Source organism: Coenobita brevimanus, chromosome 57 (genome assembly GCF_032717465.1).
Source record: "Coenobita brevimanus isolate Jiangsu-jjx chromosome 57, ASM3271746v2, whole genome shotgun sequence".
Lineage (NCBI taxonomy): Eukaryota > Metazoa > Arthropoda > Malacostraca > Decapoda > Coenobitidae > Coenobita > Coenobita brevimanus.
Genome location: NC_137010.1, coordinates 363,758 through 390,470, shown reverse-complemented (window position 1 = coordinate 390,470; position 26,713 = coordinate 363,758). Strand labels below are relative to the sequence as shown.

At 40.8% G+C, this 26,713-nt stretch overlaps 1 protein-coding gene across 1 annotated transcript; it reads right to left on the bottom strand.

Annotated features, from left to right (window-relative positions):
• Positions 1-474: 474 nt before the first annotated feature.
• LOC145402219 (RING finger and SPRY domain-containing protein 1-like) lies at positions 475-25,326 on the bottom strand. The gene is made up of 13 exons (XM_080274337.1): positions 25,253-25,326; positions 16,801-18,379; positions 15,599-15,693; positions 14,579-14,744; positions 12,994-13,179; positions 10,315-10,528; positions 8,660-8,775; positions 7,253-7,396; positions 5,321-5,535; positions 4,860-5,015; positions 3,848-3,952; positions 1,543-1,682; positions 475-565 (listed from the first exon to the last, which is right to left on the bottom strand). The coding sequence occupies exons 2-12, from the start codon at positions 16,891-16,893 to the stop codon at positions 1,559-1,561; spliced, it is 1,614 nt and encodes a 537-aa protein (XP_080130463.1). The 5' UTR covers positions 16,894-18,379; positions 25,253-25,326; the 3' UTR covers positions 475-565; positions 1,543-1,558.
• Positions 25,327-26,713: the final 1,387 nt, after the last annotated feature.

Here is a 26,713-nt window from a genome sequence, read left to right as displayed (position 1 = left end):
CACACACTGTTATCAAATACTGCATGTTTTTCAACTTTTCCACTGTACTCTACATTCACTGTCTAGTAATTAATCAGTCAATGTTATTCTGAGAGTTTAAAGATCATTTATCAACAATGTTTTTTTCAATCGTCATAAACTTTAATTTGCTTTCTTTTTAACTGTATTCCGCACTGGCTGTGAACTAACCAGTCTGTAATTATCACATAAGCTATAAATAATTAATCATCACTGCTGGTTTGTAAATGTTTTTCACTGTTCCCAACACTGTGACTAACAAATGTGACTTTCAATACAGATAACTGAATAAATATCACAAGCTGAAAGTATCACAAACTTCCTGCATGTCACTGATAATGTGTAGTCTCTCCCCTCTCACCTTGTTGTATACATACACACAGGTAGAGGTTCTGTTTATTCATACCTGAAAGGGTCCATGTTGAGCCAAAAATGTTGTGTCCTCCCAATTTCCCAACACGGATATTAAATCCTATACTCCAGGTGCTACAAAGCCCCCAACAGCGACAAGGATATGGGCCCTGGTCTCATTATGGTCACATCACACCTGTGCAAAGTTAATATGTTATATACCAAATGCACCTGGCAGTTTAGTGGTTTGAACACCCTATTCCAAATGGCAGCCCTGACACAAGAAAGCAAATCTACCAAGTGGAAACAAGGTTTTTCAGTCATGCAATGTCATCAAACTTAGTGCCCATGAACCATTATGACAAGTGGAAAAAACTGGGTGGGAGAAACACATAGGTTAGAGCTTGAATTCTCTATTTTTTCTGATGTTTCTGACTACACAGAACTCACCTTCTTCTGTAGCTGAAGATGGGTTCTGTGTAGCCAGAAACATTAGAGAAAATCAAGAATTTAAGCTCTAACCTGTGTCTTTCTCCCATCCAACATTTCTACATCAAACTATGTAGGCTGGTCATGTACTAGTGAATGTAGTGAGCCACATTAGGTACCAAAACCTCACAGTAGATAATGTGGAACAAACTGTTACTTTTTATCAGTGGAATAGACTGTTACTGTTTATCACTACCAGCCTGTGACAGTGCAGAGAAATTTGAAGTTCTGGATGAAGAGCATGTGAGTCAAACTGAGGCAGCAAAGTACGAAAAGTCCTTGTTATATGTTGTTACCTTTCTATTGCATTTTTATAATAAAGTCCACTTAATACTTAAGAAAAATTGCATATTAAAGTTCTTTTGTGACCAAGAAAACTGATTTGCCAGTTAGCCATTTCCAACTTACAGTAAAAATGGCTTAGAAGTTGATACACTGGAACAATCACCAACATGTAGCCAGGATTTAACGATATTCCTATTACGGCAGGCATTCTTTTGATGGCTTCTCCAATCTGCCTGCTTACTTTTCTTTCATTCCAAAAATCAAATTAAGTACAGTACATCTAACACTATCCTCTCATTTCATTAACCCCAAACTGGCATTGGCTATAGTACTGCTAAAGTTTTCTGAGGACTGGAAGCCTAAACAAAGCCAAAACCAACCAGCTAAATCCAAACTAACCACTGTTACTGTTGGGTCATGTGATATCGTCATTGGTAAGTGAATGCGTTGTGTCGTCATCTTCCTTGCGCCGCACGTCAATGCCGCTCCGACACATGGGGCAGATTTCAAGCTGATGTGCGCACCTCTCACAGAAACCCCTGAAGGAAAAAGAGAAGTATGACCATCACCATCATCATCATCATAAACCTGATTTCTAAAAATAAAAATCGAAAACAAGGTAAAATACATAAACCTGATTCCTGTTACAAACAGGTCTTACTAAAATATAGATGAATATAATAACAGAAAATAAACAAAATACATAAATTAATTATCGCCACCTTAACTCTACTAACCACCAATAAATAGGATGGAAAAAGATATATGGCATTATATCATCATCATCATCATCACCATAATTTACTTACTCCCAGAAAATATTGCAGATTTTGCAAGAATTTCTCAGAATGAGGGGGGTTCAAAATGATATACTGTATTACCCCCACCCCTACAATGACAACTTTTCCAAACCATTTTTTCCACCACCAAATTATCTTTTCACAGCTTGAGAATCATTTCTCATAGTGACGGGGTTTAAAGTCAAAATTTTATCCCATTCAAGAAGTGCGGGGCCAAGGTTAGTCTACTGCATTCCAGAATACTTAACCACTTTACTCTCGTGATATATAAGGGTCATCAAATCATCATCATCATGATCTGGACCTCCTTTCCCACCCTAGGTCAGGGTGAGGAGTAGCAACGTCCAGACAGCCCAAGTTTACTCAATCCAATGGGCCATGCTTCCATTCACTCATCATTCAAGCCCCAGGAATCCTGGCTTTATCTGATACCCAAAAAACTTTCACCACATTCTGTAGCTTCAAATAACATATCCAATAGAGTCAATCTGAACGCTGTCACGTAACATATCCAATAGGGTCAATCTGAACTCTGTCACATTAAAAAGAGGTGCCAAATCCCTGATTATGCATTTCTTCTCACAACTTTCATCCTGCCAGCTCGATCTCTTGTTGGTCCCCTAGCCTCACCGACTTCCATACTTCTCTTCCTCACACACTCATCCACCATATCCCTCCTCCTTCTTCTTGGCCTATCTTGCCTCCTCCCTCCTTCAAATTCACTCAAAGATACCTTTTTCACCACTCTATTGTTATCCATTCTCTCCACATGACCATAACATCTCAGTACACTCTTCGATTCTGGTGTCAACAGACTTTCTCACTTTGCATCCTTCATGAATCACATTATTTCGTATCCTATACACTCTCTGTACTCCACATACATTCCTCAGTAGTCCCATCTCCACTGCTATCACTCTTGACTTTTCATTTTCATGCCACACCAGTCTCACATTCATATGTTAACATTGGCACTAACACTCCTTCATGTAAGCCTCGTGCAGCTGCAAGCACTCAAGCTTGTTTCTTATGAAGGCCTTCATGGCACCAGCTACTTTCCTTCCTTGTGACACTCTACTTTCCACTTCTTTTACACATTTTTCCTCTCTTTTTTATCAATTTACCCAGGTATTTGAACTCTCTCACCAATTCCAGTCTCTCTCCATTCACTGTAACATCACACTGGGAGTCACCTTCCCTCTCGATTACCATTACTTTACTTGTTTCAACATTTACTCTCAAGGCATGATGCTCACAGACATTAGCAAAACTCTGCACCAGTCTACCAGGTAATTTAGTTTATTCCTCTTATCTTCAGACTACACTATTTAATTCAACTCAGGAAGGAATGTTCAAATTGGAGAAGTCAGATGTAACAAAACAAATAAATAAATAAAATGTGGTAGGTGGGGGCGCTCACCATCCGCTCACTTGATGTAGTGTTGCTCTTGGGTGTCTGCCCTTTCCTCTCCTCCATCCTTCTTTCCTTTCATCTTCTTCTGTCTTTCTTTCCTTCATTCTTTCCTCATCCTTCTGCCTGTGGGTGACTACTGAGTGACAAGCCAAATGGTTTCCTGCACATCAGGAAACCATGTACTACAACCATATAACCAAATTTTGGCACCTGGTGGTTTTGTGGGTAATTACGGTGCTCTAATCAGACTGAGCCAGTGAAGGTTTATATCCAAGGGATGGTTGACATTTACTGGTCATGTAATGTCACTCAGGGATGATTGAGGCTGGTCACTCTTATCTTAAATGTCAGGGCCAACTTGCCTAGCCCCAGGCTCCTATGCTCCTCATGGGGCAACTTAGGATTGGATGATGGATGGATGGATAAATAAATAAATAAAAAACTAAAATAAAAACTAATACTGACCATGACACCAGTGTTAATGTATTACCTGTGCTGACATGGGTCGAGTACGATGGTGGCTCTCTCGTCAAAGCAAAGTGTACACGCCCCTTCCATCACACTCATGGCTCGTTGTTTCTGGAGTCGAATGTGTCTGTGGAGCCACGACATGCTGGATTAATCCCTTCACTCTTGCTGTGTATTTTTTATCATCTTGTGCTACCTTCAGAAGATATATTACACTTGGGAGAGACTTTTCAAAACGGAGGAGTGTGTTACAACCTTCAATAACTCCTTCACTTCTAAAACCCTTTCCTAAAATTAATAAAATCATTTCATGCTAGCAAGGATAAAGCAGTGATGTGTCACTGGATTGAAAAGATGAAGTATACAGTGTGACCCCAGGGATAAGGGGCTGCTAGAAACTGATCAGTGTGGAGAGCTGCCATTACGTGACCAAAGCTGACATTTGTAAGCATGCTGGAGCCTTTATGAATGAAATAAAATTAAACAAATCATCTGCTGCACATACATTCACATTCTTGCCACTACCATACGATATTATTCAGCTAAGGGGAGACAGTAACTCACGGACATAAGTATGGATACACTTCCTTACAATAAACCGGTGCTGGAGAGGAATGCCATCACATGGTGTCCCGCATGTACCTAGGCAGCTCCACTACCTATATGAACAAATATCCCTCAGATCCCTTCCTATCCCCCCAAAAGGAGGATGGTGGACTGCTGGAGGTGGGGAACTTAAGCCTGCAGTCCACTGGGTTCACATTTCAGATGAAACTGGGGCTACTACTACTAATCACACTACTGTCACTACTGACCATACTACTATGACCACTACAACTACTATTACTACTACAACTACTACCGCCCATACTACTGCTACTACTATTACAGTGCATAAGGGACAATGAACAATGGCAAATGGAACTCAGTAAAGTGTCTTCACAGTCAAACAAACTTTTCACAACACAAACTTTTTACAACTCTTAAGTATATGAGTTGATATATACAGATCCCAAATGTGAACTAAACTATACCTTGGCCAAATGATTTTCTCCGAGTCCTTGAGATAGGCATGGTCATTGAAGCTCTGGAATGGCACATCTCGTGGTGGATACAAGAACGGACGCTTACCAAAGTTGAACTCACATTGTTGGAATGACATAAAGCTGGCTGCTGCGAAGAACCCACATCTGATGAGAGATGAACATTACTGGTTGTACACACACACACACACACACACACAAACCAAACATACAAACTATATCAGTCTCTCTCTCTGACAATCACAAACAATCCATACTTGATAAAAACACAGAAAAAATTACAATGTTCTCCACAACTGCCATCAACTATCATTAAAGCAAAAGATAACCCACACTTGTGAGAGGTCAACAGATAGGCAAACTGATGTGTGGATAAAGAGATGAATAGATAGCTATATGGATAAGAATGCTGGAATAAGTAGCAGGGAGATAAGACAATAGTATGGACCTACTTTGCATTGGTGAAGACCTGTGTAAGAGGCGGCAGTGGGTCACCATTAAGGTAGAAGATGACTCGTGCTTGCGTGAGATCAAGCAGCGAGCCTAGTACATCCCCCGGTCGCCAGGGAGGATGAGAGTGACTCTGGCTCTGTGCATTGTGCCAGAAAAGTTGTCGGCAACCATCGTATGCCACCGAATACTCATCATCCCCAATACCATACCCATCCTATAAGAAGAAAAGGAAGGCTTAGATTATTATTATTATTATTATTATTATTATTATTATTATTATTATCATCATCATCATCATCACCATCATCATCTAATCCTGTGTTGCCCCATGAGAAGCAGAGGTGTCCGGGTCTAGGCAAGTTGTTCCTGACATTTAAGATGAGAGTGACCAGCCTCACTCATCCCTGAGTGGCATTATGTAAGCAACAGACCCCAACCACCCCTTGGATATCAACCTATCCAGGCTCATTCCAAGTGGAGCGCCTTAATTACCCACTAAACCACCAGATGCCATAATTTAGTTATATGGTTACCACCATCTTAAATGCCAGGACCAACTTGCCTAGCCCCGGGCTCCTACGCTCCTCATCGGGCAACGTAGGATTGGATGATGGATGGATGGATGGATGGTTACCACCCAGTGTAGTAAATGGTTTCCTGGCATACATGAAACCATCTGGCTTGTCACTTGGTGTAGAGTCACCCGCAGGCAGAAGAAAGACGAAAGGAAAGAGAGACACACACGAGAAAGGAAGAAAGAGAGGAAAGGGCGGTCACCCGAGAGCAGCACTACATTAAGTGAGTGGATGGTGTGTGCCCCAACCTACCACTAAGGCTCAGAGTAATGCCTCTCAATTATATGATGGTCATTACCAGTAACCCCTTGAGTCTGATGACATTTCAAATTTCTCACTAACACCAAATTACTTCATGCAACTTTGGCAGAAACATCTTGTGGTAATGGAGAATACAGAGAATGTTTCTAATGCCTTCCTTGAAAAAAGTGTCTCTAAATCTGAACAAATCCTCTGAAGGTACGGTAGTATCAATACATTTACTCAGACAATCAAAATTCTGCCATTAGTAAGGTCTAATCATCCCCTACATCTCTCAATGATGAATATAAGTGACTTGGAGTTCTATGGGGTGCACGGGAAACTTATAGGGCTCCTTAGTGTTCTGAAAATATAATGTTCAGTCAGGGACAGCAGTTGGTCTACTATTCTATTAAATCTCCATCACACTCAGGGCATGTCTGTCACTTCCTTCCCAGACACATTAAAAAGTTCATCTATGGGCAGAGAAATATTCTTAACCTCCCTGACAATAAATATTGGCCAGCACAAGAAAGTGAGGAGCAGAAATTTTTTAAATTCTGTCCTAAACTGTATAATAAAAAAAAACAAGTACCAATAAGCATGTCCTTGCTAGGTCACTTTTTTTTTTCTTGCCTGCACCTGACAGTATAGTGGTTAAGGCACAATGCTGGATGGTGCCTGTACAGGTTCTAACTGAGGGGTGGTTAGAGTTTCTTGTTAGCATAATGCCACTCAGGGGAATAGGGGAAGTGGGACTGGTTACTACAGCCTTAAATGCCATTACAAAGCAGCCTTGCCCTGGGCCCCTACACTCTTGAATGTATGGGGCAAAATGGGACTGGAATTATTTGCTAGTGTTGTTAGTATCATGTCCACAATTAATCAATGAAATACCATCAACTAAAGCTCTAACTGAATCTACAAGGCTGATTTGCCAGTTCTGATAATTTACATGACGTGTGGAAACAGGGCATTTTTTTAGCACATGCCTTTCTCCTAGGGCTAGTTGCATGTTATGAGTAATATTTTTGCAACAAAATCCTTATTTATAAAGAGGACTGCCAATCTATGCATATTCCATCATACCCTGACCCAATATCAAATGTGACTCACATGATTTAGGAACTTGCTCTGCTTGGTAGCCCAGCCAATCTGCATGACACCAGCTGTAATGATAGTTGCCTCATAGTACCAGATCCCGGAGTCCACTTGGAACGTACACCGCACGCTCTCAAATGTTGATGCATCGCATCTTGCCTGGGGATGAAGGTGGGATGCGGCACTTTACTGATGTGATGAAAACACACACTTAATACTCACAAGCAAAATTATTTCTCCATCCATTCTCTATCCTCTCTCCCTCCTCTACAGTCTTCTCTCTTCCCCCTCATCCTTCTCTCCTCCTCTCCCTAGCCTTCTCTCCATACACAGCACCACACACAAACACTCTCTCCTTCTCAAACATGTACACATCATAGCAGGCCTGTAAAATCATCATCATACAGACCCTTATTTGAATGTGAAGATGGGATGAGGTAGACTCCCAAAACAAGGAAACAGAAAGCATAAAAAGTGGGAGAACAATCAACAGCATGCCCAGTGAAATGGCTCACAAAATCATTCTCACATCTCACAGCTTCTTGATTTCTGGCACTGCCTCACAGGCATAGCCATTTGAATGTATATTTTTTGCAGACTGCATAAAATAACCGAGCCTGTATCAGTAAAAAGTTTTTTACCTTACCTAAACTCTTCACAACAACCATATCTACTTACTCATTCTTGGTACTGACAGCCAATTTTACTCAGTTTAGGTGATTAAATAGGGAAGCTGCCTATGACTGAGCAGCATGGAGAGCTGCCATTAGCTACCCAAGGCCAACACACGCAAGCATGTTGTTGCCTTTATAAATGATATGATACAATCAGGAGACATTTCTTAAACTACAGAGTTTAAAGATGGTCACCAAAGGATTTAAATGCGATCGTCATAAACTCCTTTACTACTGTATGAGGGGTGTCTCCACTGTCGATCGAACATAACCCTTTCAAGTCAATAATAAATCTGTTTTATTCTCTCTACCTCCAGGAGAATAATGATGATGATGAAAAACCTGTAATAGTGAAAGGACTAATGAAAGATGTGTTGACCTCCCCCCTCCGGTTGAAAAGTCCACCTTAAAATAAATAAAATCACCATCATCATGCCAACCTCCTTTCCCACCCTAGGGGAGGGTGAGGAGTGGCTAAGTCCAGACAGCCCAAGTTTACCCAATCCAATGGGCCACACTTCCATTCACTCATCATTCAAGCCCCGGGAGTCCTGGCTCTATCTGATTGGCCAAAAACTCTCACCACATTCTGTAGCTTCACAGAAATGTATCTGATAGAGTCAATCGAATAAAATCATATGGGGGGGGGGGGAAGCTTCCTCAGATTCAAGGTGAAAAAATAATAATAATAAAAAAAAAATATAGGAGTTAATAAAAAACTGTTCTTGAGATAAAGGGGTTAACCCACATGGAGTCCATCTGGTGATATCTTGAGGTACTCGCTGATGTCATTGCTGTTGAGCATGGCATTGAGGTGTGTTGTATCGATGCTTGTGTATGAATACTGACGACCATCACAGATAACTGAAACACATGGCAAATACAGTAATTTAATACTGTATTATACTACATATTCATCATTAACATATCTCTTCACAACACATTCAACATAAATATTCCTCTTCCTAACACAATAGTGCCCTGAACTTTTGTTAGCTACAGTAGATTAGGCTATATCCGGAGCTGATGACCTTTTAGGACAAATAGTATGTCCATCACAGATTTTGCTTCTGAATGCAGTTTTTATCTGAATCTTACAATGCCATGAGTTCCACAGTATGTGTTTACTGGCTGATCTAAACCCTGTTAACTCAATTATTAAATACTGAGCTTCACTCAATCTGACACATCATCAATTCTGACTGACAGCTCTTGATTGTCTTTCAGGGTATGTACAAGGTAATACAAACTGGCTGTTACAGATACATAATTCTACTTCTACCTCGATCACTGTAAGAGATCATCATCACCATGACTATTCCAGTTTTGAGACACAATGGGGGTAAGATGGATTCAGACAAGTGATGATAAATGTTCAATTACGAGAAACCACCAAGCCAGCAACAATGTCCAGTGAAGAGATAACACATCCATTTGCTAATCAAATTATCACTTTCACCCATACGCTTACACTTTCCAAACTATTTGCTACAATGATATACAAGGTGCTACCCAAAAGTTCCAGTAATTTGGATATTGTAGGAAAATAAGTTACCTTACCTCCTAGTTCTCACTGTCACCTTCGAAGTAGTCCCCTTGGGCATGTATACAGTGGTCCCAGCATTTTTTGCACAAGTCCATGCATCCCTGGAAGGCTTTAGGTGTGATGGTCTTGAGTACCTCCTGCGATTCTGTCTGTATCTCCTAAATTGAGTCAAATTGACACCCTTTCAGTCGTAATTTCAGCTTGGGAAACAGGAAAAAGTCGAAGGGAACAAGGTCAGGCGAATAGGGTGGGTGGGGAATGACTACCGTGTTAGTGGAAGCCAGCAACTGCCAGACAACAATTGATTTGAGGGCGGGGGCGTTGTCATGATGCAGAACCCAGTCCTTGTTCTTCCACTGTTCTGGATGTTTGCAGCAGATGTTCTCCCTCAGACACTGCAAAACTTCACAGTAAAACTTTCTGCTGACAGACTGACAGGGTGGGATGAATTCCTTGTGAACAACCCCTATCGAAGAAAACAATCAACATCGACTTGACACTGCTGCGCCATTGGTCTGCCATTGCAAAACCACCAAACCACCTACACAACACCACAGTACAATAGTATGCGTAGCTCAACAACATGTCCGTTCAAAAACACGGCCCGGGCCACATTGACGCACAAGGGGTGCTGCTGACTCCTCCTACCGGCAAAAGACAAAGCAGCAAACGGTTCGCTCCCACTGTTCAAATTACTGGAACTTTTGGGTAGCACCTCGTAATAAGTAACAGAAGCAGTCCATTCCATACTACCGGTTCCCACTTATAGGTTTAGGGGCCCCAACTCAAAGCTATTATAATTCCTAATATTTATGGTTAAGTAGAGTAATACTATGTCAAAACACACATGTACTCACAGAGGTTGTCGAGGCACCACTGAGCGCAGAATCCCACTTGTCGGTGCACAAAGTCTGCATGTGATACCCATGTCTCCAGCGTCCTCAACGGGTTCATCGGCCCGCCCTGCTGCTCCAAACTGCGCTCAATGTTCGCCTTGTTTTCACTTGTCTGTGCAAACTTCTCCAGGGCAATCAGAGCAAACAGGATCACACATGGGTGGTTGCTCTCACTCTGCAGGCAAAAGAATGAAATATTTAGGCAAAAATCAATGACATTTCATAGTTATATTTTACTCAATATTTTCGGCTGAGTAGAATGATCAGGATGTAGCCAGGAAAAAAACAGATCTGTCCCAACCATACCATTTAGGGGGGGGGGGAATTACAAACTAGTCATGTTGTAGCAGAATGGGACATCTATCTATCTATCTATTGCCAGACGCCTCAATCCCGTTCGGGGTGGCCACAAACAAATTGCCTCCACATCGCCCTGTCCCCCGCCATTTCACTGCCCTCCTCCCAACTCACTCTCCCCTCTCTCATATACCTCTCCACCCCATCCCTCCATCTCATCCTCGGCCTCCCCCTCCCTCTTCCCCCCTCCACCTCACTCACATACACTCTCTTCAGCAGTCTCTCACCCTCCATCCTCTCCACATGGCCAAACCACCTCAGTGTGTTCCTCATAACGCTTCCTATCACATCCACATCCATACCACAACGCACCTTTATATCCTCATTCGTCAGCCTGTCTCTCCATGTGAATCCACAGGCTCCTCTTAAATAACTCATTTCCACTGCTCTCACTCTTGACCTGTGTCCTTCCAACAACGTCCAAGCTTCACTTCCATACGTTAGAGTTGGTATCACAATACTGTCATGTAGTAACTTTTTCACTTCCATGCTCACTTCCCTGTTTCTTATCACTGCTTTCAAAGAACCAGCAACCTTTCTTCCCTGCTGTACCCTTTCAAGCACTTCACCCTCCAAATCTCCATCCTTACTCATCACACTACCTAAGTACTTGAACGTACTCACATTTTCCAATTCCTCACCATCCAACCTCGCTGTACATTCACTGACTTCACCTCTCTCGAAGACCATCACTTTACTTTTCCCTACATTCACCTTTAGATTCCATTTCTTACACACTCTCCCAAACTCATCCACCAAGCCTTGCAGCTCCCCTTCGTCTTCACTCAACAACACAGTATCATCTGCAAACAACAGTACAGGGAGTTTCCAAACACTATCCTCTCTCACCAGGGCCACTCCAACATCCACTACCCTACCTTGTACCTCTTTTATTACCTCATCCATGTACAGATTGAACAACCATGGAGACATGACACATCCCTGTTTCAACCCAACCTTCAAAGAGAAAAATTCACTTAGTTCACCATCCACACGCACTGCAGCCTTAGCACCATCATACATACTCTTCACAGCATGCAACAACTTCCCATCTACTCCATATATTCTTAATACTTTCCACAATCCTTGTCTATCCACCCTGTCATATGCTTTCTCCAAATCCATGAAAGCTGCATACAACTTCTTTCCCTTCTCTAGAAACTTTTCCACTAAAGATCTAAGAATGAATATCTGATCTACACAACCTCTTCCCTTCCTAAAGCCTCCCTGTTCTTCTCCAACTAATTCCTCTGTTCTTTCTCTAACTCTGTAAATAAGTATCCTACTATACACTTTTCCTATTATACTAAGAAGACAAATGCCCCTATGATTACCACACACTTCTTTTTCCCTTTTGCCTTTGTACAAGGGAATAATTATACCTGACTTCCAATTCTCTGGGACATGTACAGTATAAAATAAATATCTAAGATACCCTAAACTGCATACCGATATATATAATCACTTAAAATTTGTGATATATATATGACTACTAAGTGGCTGTCAGTTTTAGTACATAAATGGATGATTGCAGGCACACACACATGCACAAACACACAATCCTCAGGCACTGCAGCTTCTAAGAATGTCTTGAAATCAAACCACAAATGAACATGGACACTAGACATGGGGTCTATTACTGGGTTTCTATTACTATTAATTTCAATTGCTCTCCATTATATTACTATTATAATTACTTTAGTGGTCATCTATTACTATTACTTGGTCATCTATTAGTATTACTATTACTCTATTATTCATGATAACGGTATTAATTAAATAGAAAATGGTCTTTATTTTCATTATCATTGGGAGGCTGTTCCACTGAATGCACAAATGTGTCTAGATCACCTGATGGCCTGTTGACCACTCTCCATTCTGCACGGTCTCCTGTGGTGTACCTGCAGCTTAGAGAGCAGCCAACAGTTAACCAAGGTGAGAAGGCTGTTTTTATTGATTATGGTAAATGGTATAAATGAAGTGTCTGTAATGGGAAAGTAATATACAATTATCTATTACTTTGCCTTCTGTTACTATTACAATTACTATTACAGCCAGGAACTTGTGATATATTACTATTACTTTGAAAACCCTGTAATAGTCTATTACTATTACTATTACATATTACTATTATCCCATGTCTGATGGACACCTGAGTCAAGTGTGTTAGCTGCTTGCACCAGGATGTGAACCCTGGCACTAACAGGCTGGAAACTCCACAACCAGCACCATAATCAAATAACACACTGTCATGAGAACAAAGAACAATGAGACCACACTAACCAAGTTACTGATGAGGTACTGTAGCGTGGTGGTGGTGAGCAATGCGATGGAGGCAGGCCCAGCCAGCTTCTCAGCAATGCAGCCCAACACCACACAGATGTTGCGATGGTGCCGGGGGTCCTGCCAACTCTCACCGCCATTCTCACCACTCAGATCAAAAAACTTACACAGATGCTTCACCATTTCCTGTGCCAATCATGAGACAAAACAGTTATTGCACTCTTGGGTGCGGCTTTACCCATGATGCAGTCCTGCACAACTTGTATTCTGATACCAGGGATAAAATTAAACACATGCACACACACACACACACACACACACACACACACACACACACACACACACACACACACACACACACACACTCAAGAGATATATTCCTGGCATCCTGCCAGCTTTCAATACTCAGGACAAAGCACTTACATAGATGTTGTACCATCTCCTGTGACAGGAGACTGAGTTCAATCCAATGATACTTTATATATATTATTCTTAATAATGTCAGACAATTTTAGTCTGGTTAGGAGTCCTCATGAATTGTAGCAACAGGTTTCATAAAGTTTTCATCAACTTCTCTACAACAAGTCCCTCCTAAGTTAAACATACAGAGCAGACATATAATGTAAAAAGGTCATTAGATAAAAGTGGCAAGAAGTAAAATGATGAGAGATTCTGACGTTCGGGTCACTCTCATCTTAAATGTCGGGACCAACTGCCTAGCTCCAGGCTCCTATGCTCCTCATGGGGCAATGTAGGATTGGATGATGGAAACATCATTGTGTCCACTGCCACGCACTGCATATTTCTGTAATGTAGTTTTATTAAATTACTATGTTACGGTTACTCTTCATTAGGTTTGTCCGGTAGGGTTAGGTAAGATTGGGCAGCCTGGTTATATAGAGCTAGTTAAGTTAAGGTTTTCAGAAAATGAAGTAAGAACGATCATTCTCGAAAGAGAAAACTTAATGTACCGTAGTAGGGAAATATGTATCTCAACTCACTGATAACACAACACAAAAAATCAAGCTGGCTTCCTGTACAGACAGGATGTGTTTTTCTCTGAACATTTTACATGGATGCAACTTTGGCAATCACTACCACTCTTTGTACCTTACTGTATGCCATTAAGTCTGTATTTTCAAAATAGAGAGCACTAATGTGTCAACAAGCCCACAGTTTTTTAAACATACCTTCTGAAGCATGTGATGATTGCAGGACGTCTGAACTTTCTGAATCACTGCTGACTATCGATTGCATGACACCTTAATCCTGTAATGAATGGCCACAAACTGCCTCCATGTTACCCTGTCCTCTGCCATCTGTTTACCCACCCTCAAACTCACACCCCCCTCTCTCATTTATCTTTCCACTACATCCTTCCATTACGTCCTTGATCTCCCCCTCCTCTTCCCATCCACCTCACTCACATACACTCTTCTAGTCAGTCTCTCACTCTCCATCCTCTCCATATGGCCAAACCATTTCAGAGTACCACTTTCCATCACATCCACATCAACAATGACTACACTCTATAAATGTGGAATGCATCCTGGCATTAGATGTATGGAAGGGGTGTATTACTGACCTTGCTTGGTAGTGGTGAGTCATCAAGGAGTAGCGTGATGACAGCCGGTCCAAGTGGGTCATTGAGTGGTATGACCTGCACCATGGATCGCACCACCACCAACCAACCCATCTCCTTCTCAGCAATGGAGTGTAGCCGCAGCATGGATGGCGGCGGATCCTGGTCACTACAGGGAGGAAGAAATTTGTACGTACCACCCACTCACTCAATGTACTGCTGCTCTCGGGTGTCTGCCCTGTCCTCTCCTCCATCTTTCTTTCCTTCCATCTTCTTCTATCTTTCTTTCCTTCATTCTTTCCTTGTTCTTCTGCCTATGGATGACTTTTCACTCCCTCTTCTGTCTTTCATTCCTTCATTCTTTCCTCTTCCTTCTGCCTATGGGTGACTCTACACTGAGTGACAAGCCAAATGGTTTCCTGTACACCAGGAAACTATTTACTACGCTGGGTGGTAACCATATAACCAAATTTTGGCGCCTGGTGGTTTAGTGGGTAATTATTGTGCTCCAATCGGATTGAGAAGGTGAAGGTTTATATCCAAGGGATGGTTGGGGTTTATTGCTCACATACTGCCAATCAGGGATGAGTGAGGTTGGTCACTCTCATCTTAAATGTCAGGACCAACTGCCTAGCCCAGGGCTCCTACGCTCCTCATGGGGCAATGTAGGATTGGATGATGGATGGATGACAAGGAGAGAAATTACTGTAGTGAATGGCATTACCAATACAAAGAAAAAGTGGTGATGTATCAAAGAAAAAATGAAATCACAATCAAAAGGTGGTGGTAAAGCTGGGGGGGGGGGGCCTCAATAGTAGTTATAAAAAAAAAATTAAAATGCAAACAAAAAGTGGTGGCTTTAGTGATAAAGCAAAACACAAAAGATGATGATGTGAAGGTGTAACTAGGAAAAGAGAGCATAAATGAACCATGGTGGCATCAATGACAAGACAATACCCTATGTGTGTTAACAATGCTGCATCAAACATGGGTATAATTATTCTTTCAACAGCCATAACTTACTTGTCAACCAGTGTCCTGATAACAGCCAGCAGATCAAGGACGTAGGTATCAGTGAGGCTGGACAACACTGAGATGTTCAGGCCATCGTCACTGCCCTAGGGAATAACACAACACAGAGTTATAAGAACATGAGAGGTACCTTTCCAGTAAGGCACACAATTCACTGCTTCAGTGTACAATTCTTCTCATCCCTGTAACTTTATGCTGCACTAACCCCCAATGCAAAGAAACAAAAAATGAAGAATTATCCAATCCTACACACAGTGCCAAATAACATCCCTCCTCCCTCTCCAAACACCATACTGTATGGTACCATACTTCAAAAACATATACTGTACCGGTAGCTACTGCTGCCATCCAAACATCATCTTTCATGAACCCCTACCAGACAATCATCCCAAAGAAACTGCTCATTACGGAGATACAGCAATGCACCCTAACCAACTGTACCAGTACCCATCACCTTTTTCTTCTTCAAAATCAACACAAAATACAACTCATGGAAATCCACTATCATATGTTATCATTACGATGCAACCCCTCAGTACAATGAGAATAGCCTATAACCCTGAGTTCATGTCAGCAGTCATGGATTCAAAGATATGTGGTACTAAACCTCTCTGCTATAAGTCTCCAAGCTACTCTTTTATTAAACATCACGTTCATTCTCACAACAGAAACTTGATACTGTAATAGGCAGATTTCTACAGTTAACTGGCTTCACATCCAAATTAACTTGGAGTAACAATAAAATCAACAGTCATATGAACAAAAACAACAACCATGTACTGACTGGGTTCGAGAAGCTTTCTTACACTTCTCCCTTAGTGACCTATTTTGTATGTGGTACAGTACTAAACGAAAACATTCTCCTCTAGGGTACTGATATTATTAGTAACCCATAAGCAGAAACAATATGGCAATGAGAGAATGTAGCCCAAGTGTGTCTGTCTGTAAATACTGTACACACAGACCCAGAAGTCAATCTCCTTGCAGTTAATGATAATGATGTGGTTCTTCCCTGGCTCTCCTAAACTTAACTGAATTGCTATTTCTGCAAACTAAGTCAATATAAGAGACATAAATAACATACAGTACTAAGAGATTAACATCTGTAATGTGAGAATATATGTTATAAAATGGGGTCTTGTATAACTTATGAAGCTGACAATGTGATGTGCGTGTGTTAGTCCTGTACTCACAGATCCAGTGATAAACTCAATCTCCCTGCGGTTGATGATAATGTCATGGTTCCCCCCCGGCTCTGGCTGGGTCTTGCAGCAACACGACCCCATCACTGGTGCTCGTCATCAGCCTCGAGCACCAGCCGACCAAACCTTGATCTCCCCTCTCCCCATCCTACTATTGTTCCTTCTGTTGACATCTTGAGTGGAAACTTCACCCCCAAAAATGTTCTACTATCCTCCCTCTATTTTTCTTTTCTTCTTTTCTATCTTCTCTCCTTTTCTATCTATCCTTTCTCTCCTCTTTTCTTTCTGCTCCCTTTTTCTTTGTTCTCTTTCGCTTTTATTTTCCCTCTTTTTCCTCCTCTTTTCAGGTACTTTTGAGATAAAACTTTACCCACCAAAATCTCACTAGCTACTTCCCTTCATTGACATATATGAGTGTAAATTGTAAAAAAAAAAATTGTACTATGCTCTCTTTCAATGACATTTCTTTGTTTCTTTTTCTTCTTTTATGACAAACTTTACCAAAAAGAATTTTATTCTCTTCCCTTCACTGGTATCTTCAACATGTCTTACCGGCACCACTAATTTCTATTCTATATTATGTTGCCACTTCCTTTTTCTTTTTTTTCTTTCTACTTCATATTTTAAATCAACACTACAGTACTTTTGCATGTCACAAAATTATTTCTGAGCAAATTTTTTCTTTCTTTCTTTTTCTCTTTTGTACAGACTGATCAACTGTTGTCTTGGGATCACTAAATTCCAGGGATTTCACTTAATTCCAGTAATCATCACCTCATGAATTTATGTCACACGTGTACAATATTTGGAGTGAAAATTTTCAACACATTAGCTACCAGTATTTATCACTACATCACAATCACCTGAGGACTTCACATCATTCAAGAAAACTTTATCTTATAGTTTTCCCTCAAGAACTTTGTAAAAAATCTGAAGCAATAGTTTTCACGCCAAGTTATATATCCCGAGATCACTATTTTACGGTCACATCACTCTTGTCCTCATCCCTCAAGAATTTACGCTGATATTTCAAAGAACAGTTATCATGTTCAGATCACAGAACAGCGATGATATTTACGTTTAGTATCACTGTGTTCAAGTCAAATATCAGTGACAACGTTCAAGCAATATATGGTACCAGTGATAATGTTTAACTTTTGTAATGCTGGCAATGCTCAAGTTATCAATCACTCACAAGGTTTTAAGTTACATTTCAGTGACAAAGTTTCATTACTCACTTATACCACAAACAGTACCATATCTACTTAAAGACTGGTACTGTCTCACACTTTATAAGATTGCAGGCTATGCTTGTCTCTGATCACTGGCCACCACACTCCTCACCGCAACACCTCACTCATGGGGCTTTAGTCACTACCACACTGCACCATTATGCAACTAAGGATTAGGATCATGGCACAATGAATCTAAATTTAGTTCTTAAGCGTCTTCTGTCGGCCTTCCAGTGGTAGCCGGGTTTATACATTATTAGGATGAGGCCGGCCGGGTCCCAGCCAAGAGAAGCAGCACTGGCACACCCTCACTCTCCACAACCATAACAGTGCACATCCTGAAACAAAACATAATATTAGGAACGTACGTGGTAGTTGCTTTACCATACATTGCTTTTTTTTTTCTTTTTTTTTCTACTTGCCCTCTCATAGTCAGGGCAACTCAAGCATTCAGAGACCCCCACTCTCCACAATCATCACACTTCATGTGCTGAAACAAAACATAATGTACAGTAAGTCAACATTAGTTCTTGCTTCCAATCTTGTTTCAACACCTCTTCCTCAGCAGCTTACTGTGCATATTACACCTTATTGTTAACTTTTATGTTACAGGACTTTAATCATATTAACACACACACAGACTGTATAAATAGCATACCGGTACAAAGTTAATGTGCCATATGTAAAAATAAATTGGCCACAAGGAGATGCTAGCTATGTAGCTGCCTTGACTAACTAAAATACAAGCCCTTTTAATAAGTTGCCTTGTTTATGTTCTTTTTTGCTATTAACCCTCTAGTGGTCAAGACAACTCTAGTACCAGTACTGTATTTTGTTCCAGCTAGTAACTCCATACTGAGGTGTAGGGCCCAAGGCTAGGCTACCATGCTTACTTACCCTATTGGCATTACATGACTGAAAAACCTCCATTTACCTATTGAGAACTAAACCTATACGAGGCCATCACTCTGACTGGGATGCTCTAATTACAAGAACATCAAGCACCGTATACATAACATTCAAGAGAACGTTAATATATCGTACGGCATCATTACAAATCTTACTACAGTACACATATGATTTATTTTTTCCCAACTGTTTTCAGCTAAAGTTGAGAAGGAATTACTGTAGCTGATTTTGGTATATGGTTAAAGCTTCCAGTACACAGAAAGACATCAGCTGTACCATGGCCTGCCTCAATATAGGATATGGGATTTCCTTTTGAGGCAGCAGAGCATCATTCGAATTTAATACAGGCAATGATATAAATTAAAAAAAAATAAACTACTGTAGTACGGAAGGGGTGTTTGTATGCTTCTTAACTGAACAAGAATAGTAGTACTGTGGAACACACACCATTAGCTGGACCTCACCATTTCCTGAACATTCACACCCACTTAATCACTTCCTACACACTCACACTCACTCATCATACTGTTAAGAAATAATTTTCCCACAATACAGAAAACTCAGCCACACCCACACTGTATTCAACACACAATCAGCCTCAGACACTGCACTCAACCACAGACTCTGTATCCTCACATTATTACTAAATTTAGCTACAACATTTCAGACTATCATGGAACAACTGTATTTCTTATATCTTTCATTACGGAGGAAATAATCTACAGTGAAGTAACAATGGTATGAGTTTTCAACGCACAAAATACAACCTGACCTAAACAGTCTACTAGCACAAATACTGTAGGCTATGGCAGTTCAAGACATGAAAAAATTCTGATACAATACTAGACAGGCACTCGATGGAGCACATCTCAACAAGGGCAATGTAATTTCCAAACCGCTCTTCATGATGGGTTAGGTTTTCTCATAACTGATTAGGGTTTTGCAAAAAGTGTTTTCCGGATCCAGAATCTGTATTACAATCAGGATCAGTCCCAAAACTTAATTGATTGTTCCCTGGGACATGGACTATCTACCCACCAAATTTTTCAGTAATCCTGCTAACAGAAAAGCAAACTAACAAACATGGGTGAAAACATACTCTCCTTGCCAGAGAGAGTAAGAAATTAGCAACATTACAGGACACATGTAGTACACACAGTAGGTTTTATCAATAACAGTTTCTCTTCCTCTTTTTTCCTATGTACTATACTTAAACCCACTGTCTCTCTCCCTCTCTTTCACCTCCTCTCCCCTGCCTACTTCCTGCTCCCTCTCCCTCCTCATCACCTACACATATGATCCTTTTCTATTCTTACCATGTGCTGGATAAGGACACCTTCACGTGGAAACATTGATATAACTAGGCAGCTTCAATGCCCAGTTATACAATTATCCCTAACTTCTCTATCCCCTGAGAGGAAAATGGTGGAATGCAGGAGAAAAATAACTTGGTCTGCAGTCCACTCGGTTCTCAATCAGATGAACCTGAAGCTGCAGAGCTGCAACCATAGTATTACTACAGTACTATTCAAACCAGAAGTGAGTTCAAGTTGGGCCAAAACTACTATATCTTCAAAGAAACATTTCCATCTGGTGTACAATGCTTCATATCGTATTACTTACAAAGGTTCCAACATGCCTGCACATGCCGGGTTTAGTCACCTAATGGCGGCTCTCCACACTGCCCTAATTCTGGCAGCCTCCCTATTCAGTCTCTTATATCTGAGGTTACGGTACTCTATGAACTCATCCCAGGTCTCTTATGGTCTGCCTCTCGCAACCTCACCCCCGATGCTCACAGCTCTCACCCTCCGCACCCATCTGAACAGTTCATGGAACACTAATATCAAAGCACACCTACTTTCTCATAATTATACTCAAGTACTGTAAACTTTCACAACTAATTTGCTAGTAATCAATATTTTTTACAGTGCATCTCCTTCCTCTCTCATAACATTCCAGTAGGTTTATAAATTCACACTTACAGCAAGTCTGTCACTTTCCTCTATGATGTAACCTACCAAAGAGAATCACCTGGACAACTGACAGACATGGCAAGTCTCTCTAGCTTAGGAATAGTAACAAGCATAGGGAGGTGAGAAGCAGATGTGAAATACAGCAAACTATATGGAGCTCTACCCTGGTTCAAATTACCGAATTTTCTGTCTTACTGAATTTTCACCCCCGAAAATTGCCAAGACAATAGCTATTACTTGTCCTTTCAACACTAAATTAAAGGAGCATATATACATAAGTTACGGTATGACAAAAAAACAATTCAGTGCATTTAATATACCGGTACCTTTAATTGGTAGAAAATCATTCAAAAAGGCAGTACAGACCTGTCAGCAGCTTGTGTTGGAGATGGATTTTCACCCCCCAAATTGCAAAGACAATACTTATTACTTGTCTTTTCAACACTATAGTAAAGAAGCATATGCAGTGTATTAAAAAAAAAAAAAAAAAAAAAAAAAAAAAAAAAAAAAAGTGCACCTAATTTACCTTTCGTCAGAGGTAGTAAAGACCTGTCGGCAGCTTGTGTTGGAGACGGAGGTGGTGGAGGTCGTGGAGTTCACAATTTAACGTAGCATTCTAAACAGCACCCAGTATTTATTTCACTAACATTAAGAACACTAAAGGAGCATAGGCTATACAGTGTAAAAAAAAAAAATCAGTACACCTAATTTACCTTTCGTTAGAGGTAGTACAGACCCGTCAACAGCTTGTGTTGGAGACGGAGGTGGTGGAGTTCACAGTTTAACGTAACATTCTAAACAGTACCTAGTAATTATTTCAATGGACATTAAGAATTCAACTTAAATGTAATCACTATAATAGACTGCAATGTAACAATTGCAGTAATAATAACACTGAACTTTAATCATGATCACATAACTCTAAGTCACATGCACACATTTTTTTTTTTTTTTTTCATTTTGTCAAATTACCGTACAGTGTTCAAAAACACACACACAGACACTATTTGGTGTCTGTGCCAACACTACTTGAAGTGCTGGCTATCTGAAGACCTGTAGAAACAGAATCACTGCTGGAATCTGGAGGAGGGATAGGCCGACGCCTTGGCATTGGCTGAAAGAAGTCATGAATCTTCACCTGCTTCTGTTGCAAATACTGGCGACGAATAACCAAGATTTGCAACTCCCTTACATGCATCATCAACATAATCCAGCCAAGATATGATAACATCCACTGATTCACGAACTTGGGATAATTTGTATGGATTCTTGCGTCCAACATCACTGTTCACTTCCTCGTCGTCATCATCTTTGTCGTTCTCCAGCCACAGACTCAGCAATTTCTTCTTCTGTTTGGTGATGATACCCAGGATCATCTGCATCCATTTCAAGCCACTGGATGACATCATCTTCACCGACTTTTTGCATAACTTCCAGATAATCTGACTTCAAAGCCAGTGAAATCAGGCAAGCAGCACACTGGCGGCAAACTTTTGTCCTCGACTCTACATCAAGGTGTCAGTCAATCAACACATACAGTTAGGCCCTTCTTATGAGTCAAATTACTTAACATTCTTCTGTTATTAGACCCACTGTTAAGCAGAGAAAAACTGCCTACTGAAGTTTCCCTGCTACCTATATTTACATTTATATTTCTGAAGGCCTTGGCTATGTAAGTATGTGTAAGCCTTTTTCACAGACTGACAGCGATTAAAGAGTGATACTGGGTGACATGCAGCTCCAGTACCACCAGTGTACACCTACCAAGTAGCTAAAGATAAATTTTTTTGGAGGACATATGTCATTCATTCATTGCCAGATGCCATGTATCCCAAACGGGGTGGCCAAGGGCTTAGAGTTAATTGTTTTACAGGGAGGGGCAATAATCCTCCACCAACCCCACTTGACACGTAAGGACATATGTCCTACCTATAAAGCTGATTTACCTGTTTCTCCTAAGTTATATACCAGTACCAGTAGCTGTAACTCCTTGTTATGGGCATCATCCAGCCCTCTTGAGTTATCAGAAGAGGCTGGATGACTCCGTTACTGACGCCTGTCCAGGATGCAACACAGTACCCCATACTACTAAGCACACTATGAAAGATTGCATTGAACATAATCACCTGTACCAATAACACAACACACACTCCTGCTTCCTTGAAAGCAGTGATAAGAAACAGGGAAGTGAGCATGGAAGTGAAAAAGTTACTACATGACAGTATTGTGATACCAGCTCTAACGTATGGAAGTGAAACTTGGACGTTGTTGGAAGGACACAGGTCAAGAGTGAAAGCAGTGGAAATGAGTTACTTAAGAGGAGCCTGTGGAGTCACATGAACAGACAGGCTGACGAAGGAAATAAAGGAGCATTGTGGTGTGGATGTGGATGTGATAAGAAGTGTTATGAGGAATACACTGAGGTAGTTTGGCCATGTGGAGAGGATGGAGGGTGAAAGAATGACGAAGAGAGTGTATGAGAGTGACGTGGAGGGGGGAAGAGGGAGGGGGAGGCCGAGGATGAGATGGAGGGACGGGGTGGAGAGGTTTATGAGAGAAGGGGGTGTGAGATGGGAGCAGGGCAGTGAAATGGCGGGGGACAGGGCAACGTGGAGGCGATTTGTTTGTGGCCACCCCGAATGGGACTGAGGCATCTGGCAATAGATGGACTCTCCTTGAGAGTTCAGTGGGAAAGCCCGGTCTCAGCCGTGGCCTTCTTTAAGGACTCAGGGCTGTTCAGCCAGACTGTCTAGGGAACAACTACTGTTACTTCTTGTTATACAATGTGTTACAGTATACTGGCAGGTTCCTTATTATACAGGCATTTGCTGCATGAGAAACTGATGACACAAGAATGGGCAAAATTTATACCCAAATTTGGTGATGTGAGCATGAAAATCCAATGTTGCTGTGGGGGTCAGTTAACCTAGCCTACTGTTCCCATAAGTTAGGAATTTCATTGTTCGAGTTCTCATTATCCTATTTTTCATTTCATTACACAAGTTTTCGTTATCTGAGCAATCCTACATTAACATATCCCACTTATATAATGGGACCCACCTGCCTAATACATTTTCTGGAATTTAGGTTAGTTGCTTAAGGTTGGATCTGCTACATAAGGTTAAATTACCATACGCTAGTAAAAGGGATCAGAATAACCTTTGGTAAAGTTAGTTAGGTTAGGGTAGTCAAATTAATTAGGTTTGGTTTGATCACTTACATTAGTTATATGGTATACAGTATTGTTAGATTAGTCATATAAGATTAGATTAGGCTGAAAAAGCAATAAGAAAAACCTTGACTGTCTGAAACTGCAACCTAACTGAAATTATCTGAGAATTTGTTTCTGGTTAGCCTATGCCCAAATGAAAATTTATTAGCTACCATACACTGTGGTAGGTGGTGGCGACCATCATCCATTCACTTGATGTAGTGCTGCCTACTTCCTTAGCTTTCATCATTCTTTCTCTGTGCCTGCCCTCCTCTCTTCCTATTTCTCCTATCTTTCCTGTCACTTCTTATTCCTTTTCTTTCCATTACAGGTGGCTTTACATTGAGTGACAAGCCAAATGGTTTCTTGTAAGCCAAGAAACCATTTACAACGCTGGGTGGTAACCATATAACCAAACCATACGTGCTCCCTACGTGTCAACAAGTGGGTTGGTGGAGGGTTGGTGCCCCTCCCTGTAAAACAACTAACTCAGTGTCAAATGGCCACCCTTTACAGGATTATGGTGTCTGGCAATAGATAGATAGACCTTCACCTACAATTCCCTCTCAGCAGGTTTCTATATCTCATACTTCTCTGCCTTGCTTTTCAATTTTTACACTTACTTCTGCCATTCAAACAATTACTATGTAACTTGGCTAACATTTACCACTCACCCCAAACCTTCAACCTGACAGGTAGTGCTACTGGTAAGACTTCAAAAATATCTAAAACTGCTACTACTGGCTGTTCACAATTATCATTACGAAAAGCTGGGAAAATCACTGGGACAGCATGTAGCTTCAGTGCAAGGAAAATTTGCTCAAAAAATACCTATGTGGAAAAATATTGATGAAATAACCTCTGATAATCTGCACACACTATACATAATTTCCAAGAAGCCAACAACATTTAATACAGTGCCAATGCCTGTCTCCATATGCATAAAAACCTTGTACTATTTCTGCGGAACTATCAATGATAAACTTCCGCTTCACAACTCAGGCTTTGCGTACAAATACCCGCCCATATCACCAAACTGAATTTCCTATAGTTCACCAGGAAGGCTTAATATACTTTCTTGGGAAAATGCTACAAGAATAAAGCGGCAGCAATACCTTACAAAGCTGCAGGGAGGAGAAAAAAATGTGAAATATTGCCTCGACCTCTCAGCCACATCCCGACGTAAACAAATCCTAACAAGTGACTTCGAGAAAGCGAAATAGTTAAAATGATTACATACTTCACATCTTACGTCTTATTGTTGTCCAACAGATTTAAAATAAGTTCGAAATATTTCACTGTCTTGCTTTATATTATATCCCTGTATAATCGTGCAATTGGTTATTTAAATATTTTAAGGAGTCTTACTTTGGGTGTCTGGAGAAAAATAGATCTGCATATTATTTATTTGATATTGTTATGTAAGTATAGTGGCCAATAACTCAAACGTTATTATGAACAGAGTATAAGGGAAACTTTGAGGAAAAGCGAATTTCCCAGCTGTCGGAGGCCACTTCCGCACTTTTTTTTTTTTTTTTTTGGGGGGGGGGAGGCAAAAAAACGCGACTTACGAGGCCGCAGATACGCTTTTGTTGGATATAAGAAGTTAGAAAGATCTTATATATCGTAACAGCTATATTTTTCGCTCTTTACACCCCACGGTGTTGTTATTCACCTCCACTGTTTGATTTTGAATTAACTAATGTTTGTTGTTTAAGTCCAAAGACGAAAAAGTTGTATAGAACATGGGACGAGGGGTTTCCTGTTTTGCTGAAACAGCAGGGTTTTGCCTGCTATATTACTGAGCTAACCACGTTGCTCTTTTTTTTTTTTTTTTTTTTTTTTCGTAGACAAAAATCCATTAGACCATTGTTAAAGATCAAGTGATTAACTGAGTCTCCCATCCTCAGAGAGTGCAGGGGAGGCGACAGGCACTTACCTAATGTTTGTCTTTCTATCTACAGGCAGATGTATTAATCCCATTAGGGATGGCCACACACAAATCGCTTGCATGTTGCCTTGTATTCTGAAATTTGGCTGCCCTTCAAAGTTCCAACTCATATCCCCTTCTCTCATATACAGTATCTCTCCACACCATCCCTCCATCTCATCCTTCGTCTTCCCCATCCTTTCCCTTCAATCCCCTCGCCCCCTTCTAGCCAGTCTTTCATTCTCCATCATCTGCATTTCCAAACCGTTTCTGAGCATTTATCTTCATACTCTCAATTACATCCACATCAACATCATTGTACGAAGGTCAATAATGCATACCGGTACTGTACACACTCAGAGGTGCAAAGGCAACCAAACCATTCTTGGTACTGCATAGCTAATTGCCATCCCTGATCACATAGAAGACAGAACAAATGCAAGAGGTTGCCTGAGAACAATGGCTGTCCACCTTGGCTGTAGAACTACAAACAGAACTTGACAAAGTAGTCAAAACAAAGTTGCGGACCAATGACCATATACTCCCTCATTATGAACACATGTGAGAGTTGTAAAGGCTCGTCATTAACTTTCTGTAGGACACAGAACCTTACACAGAAGAAATTATATTAAAATGCTTCTGCCCA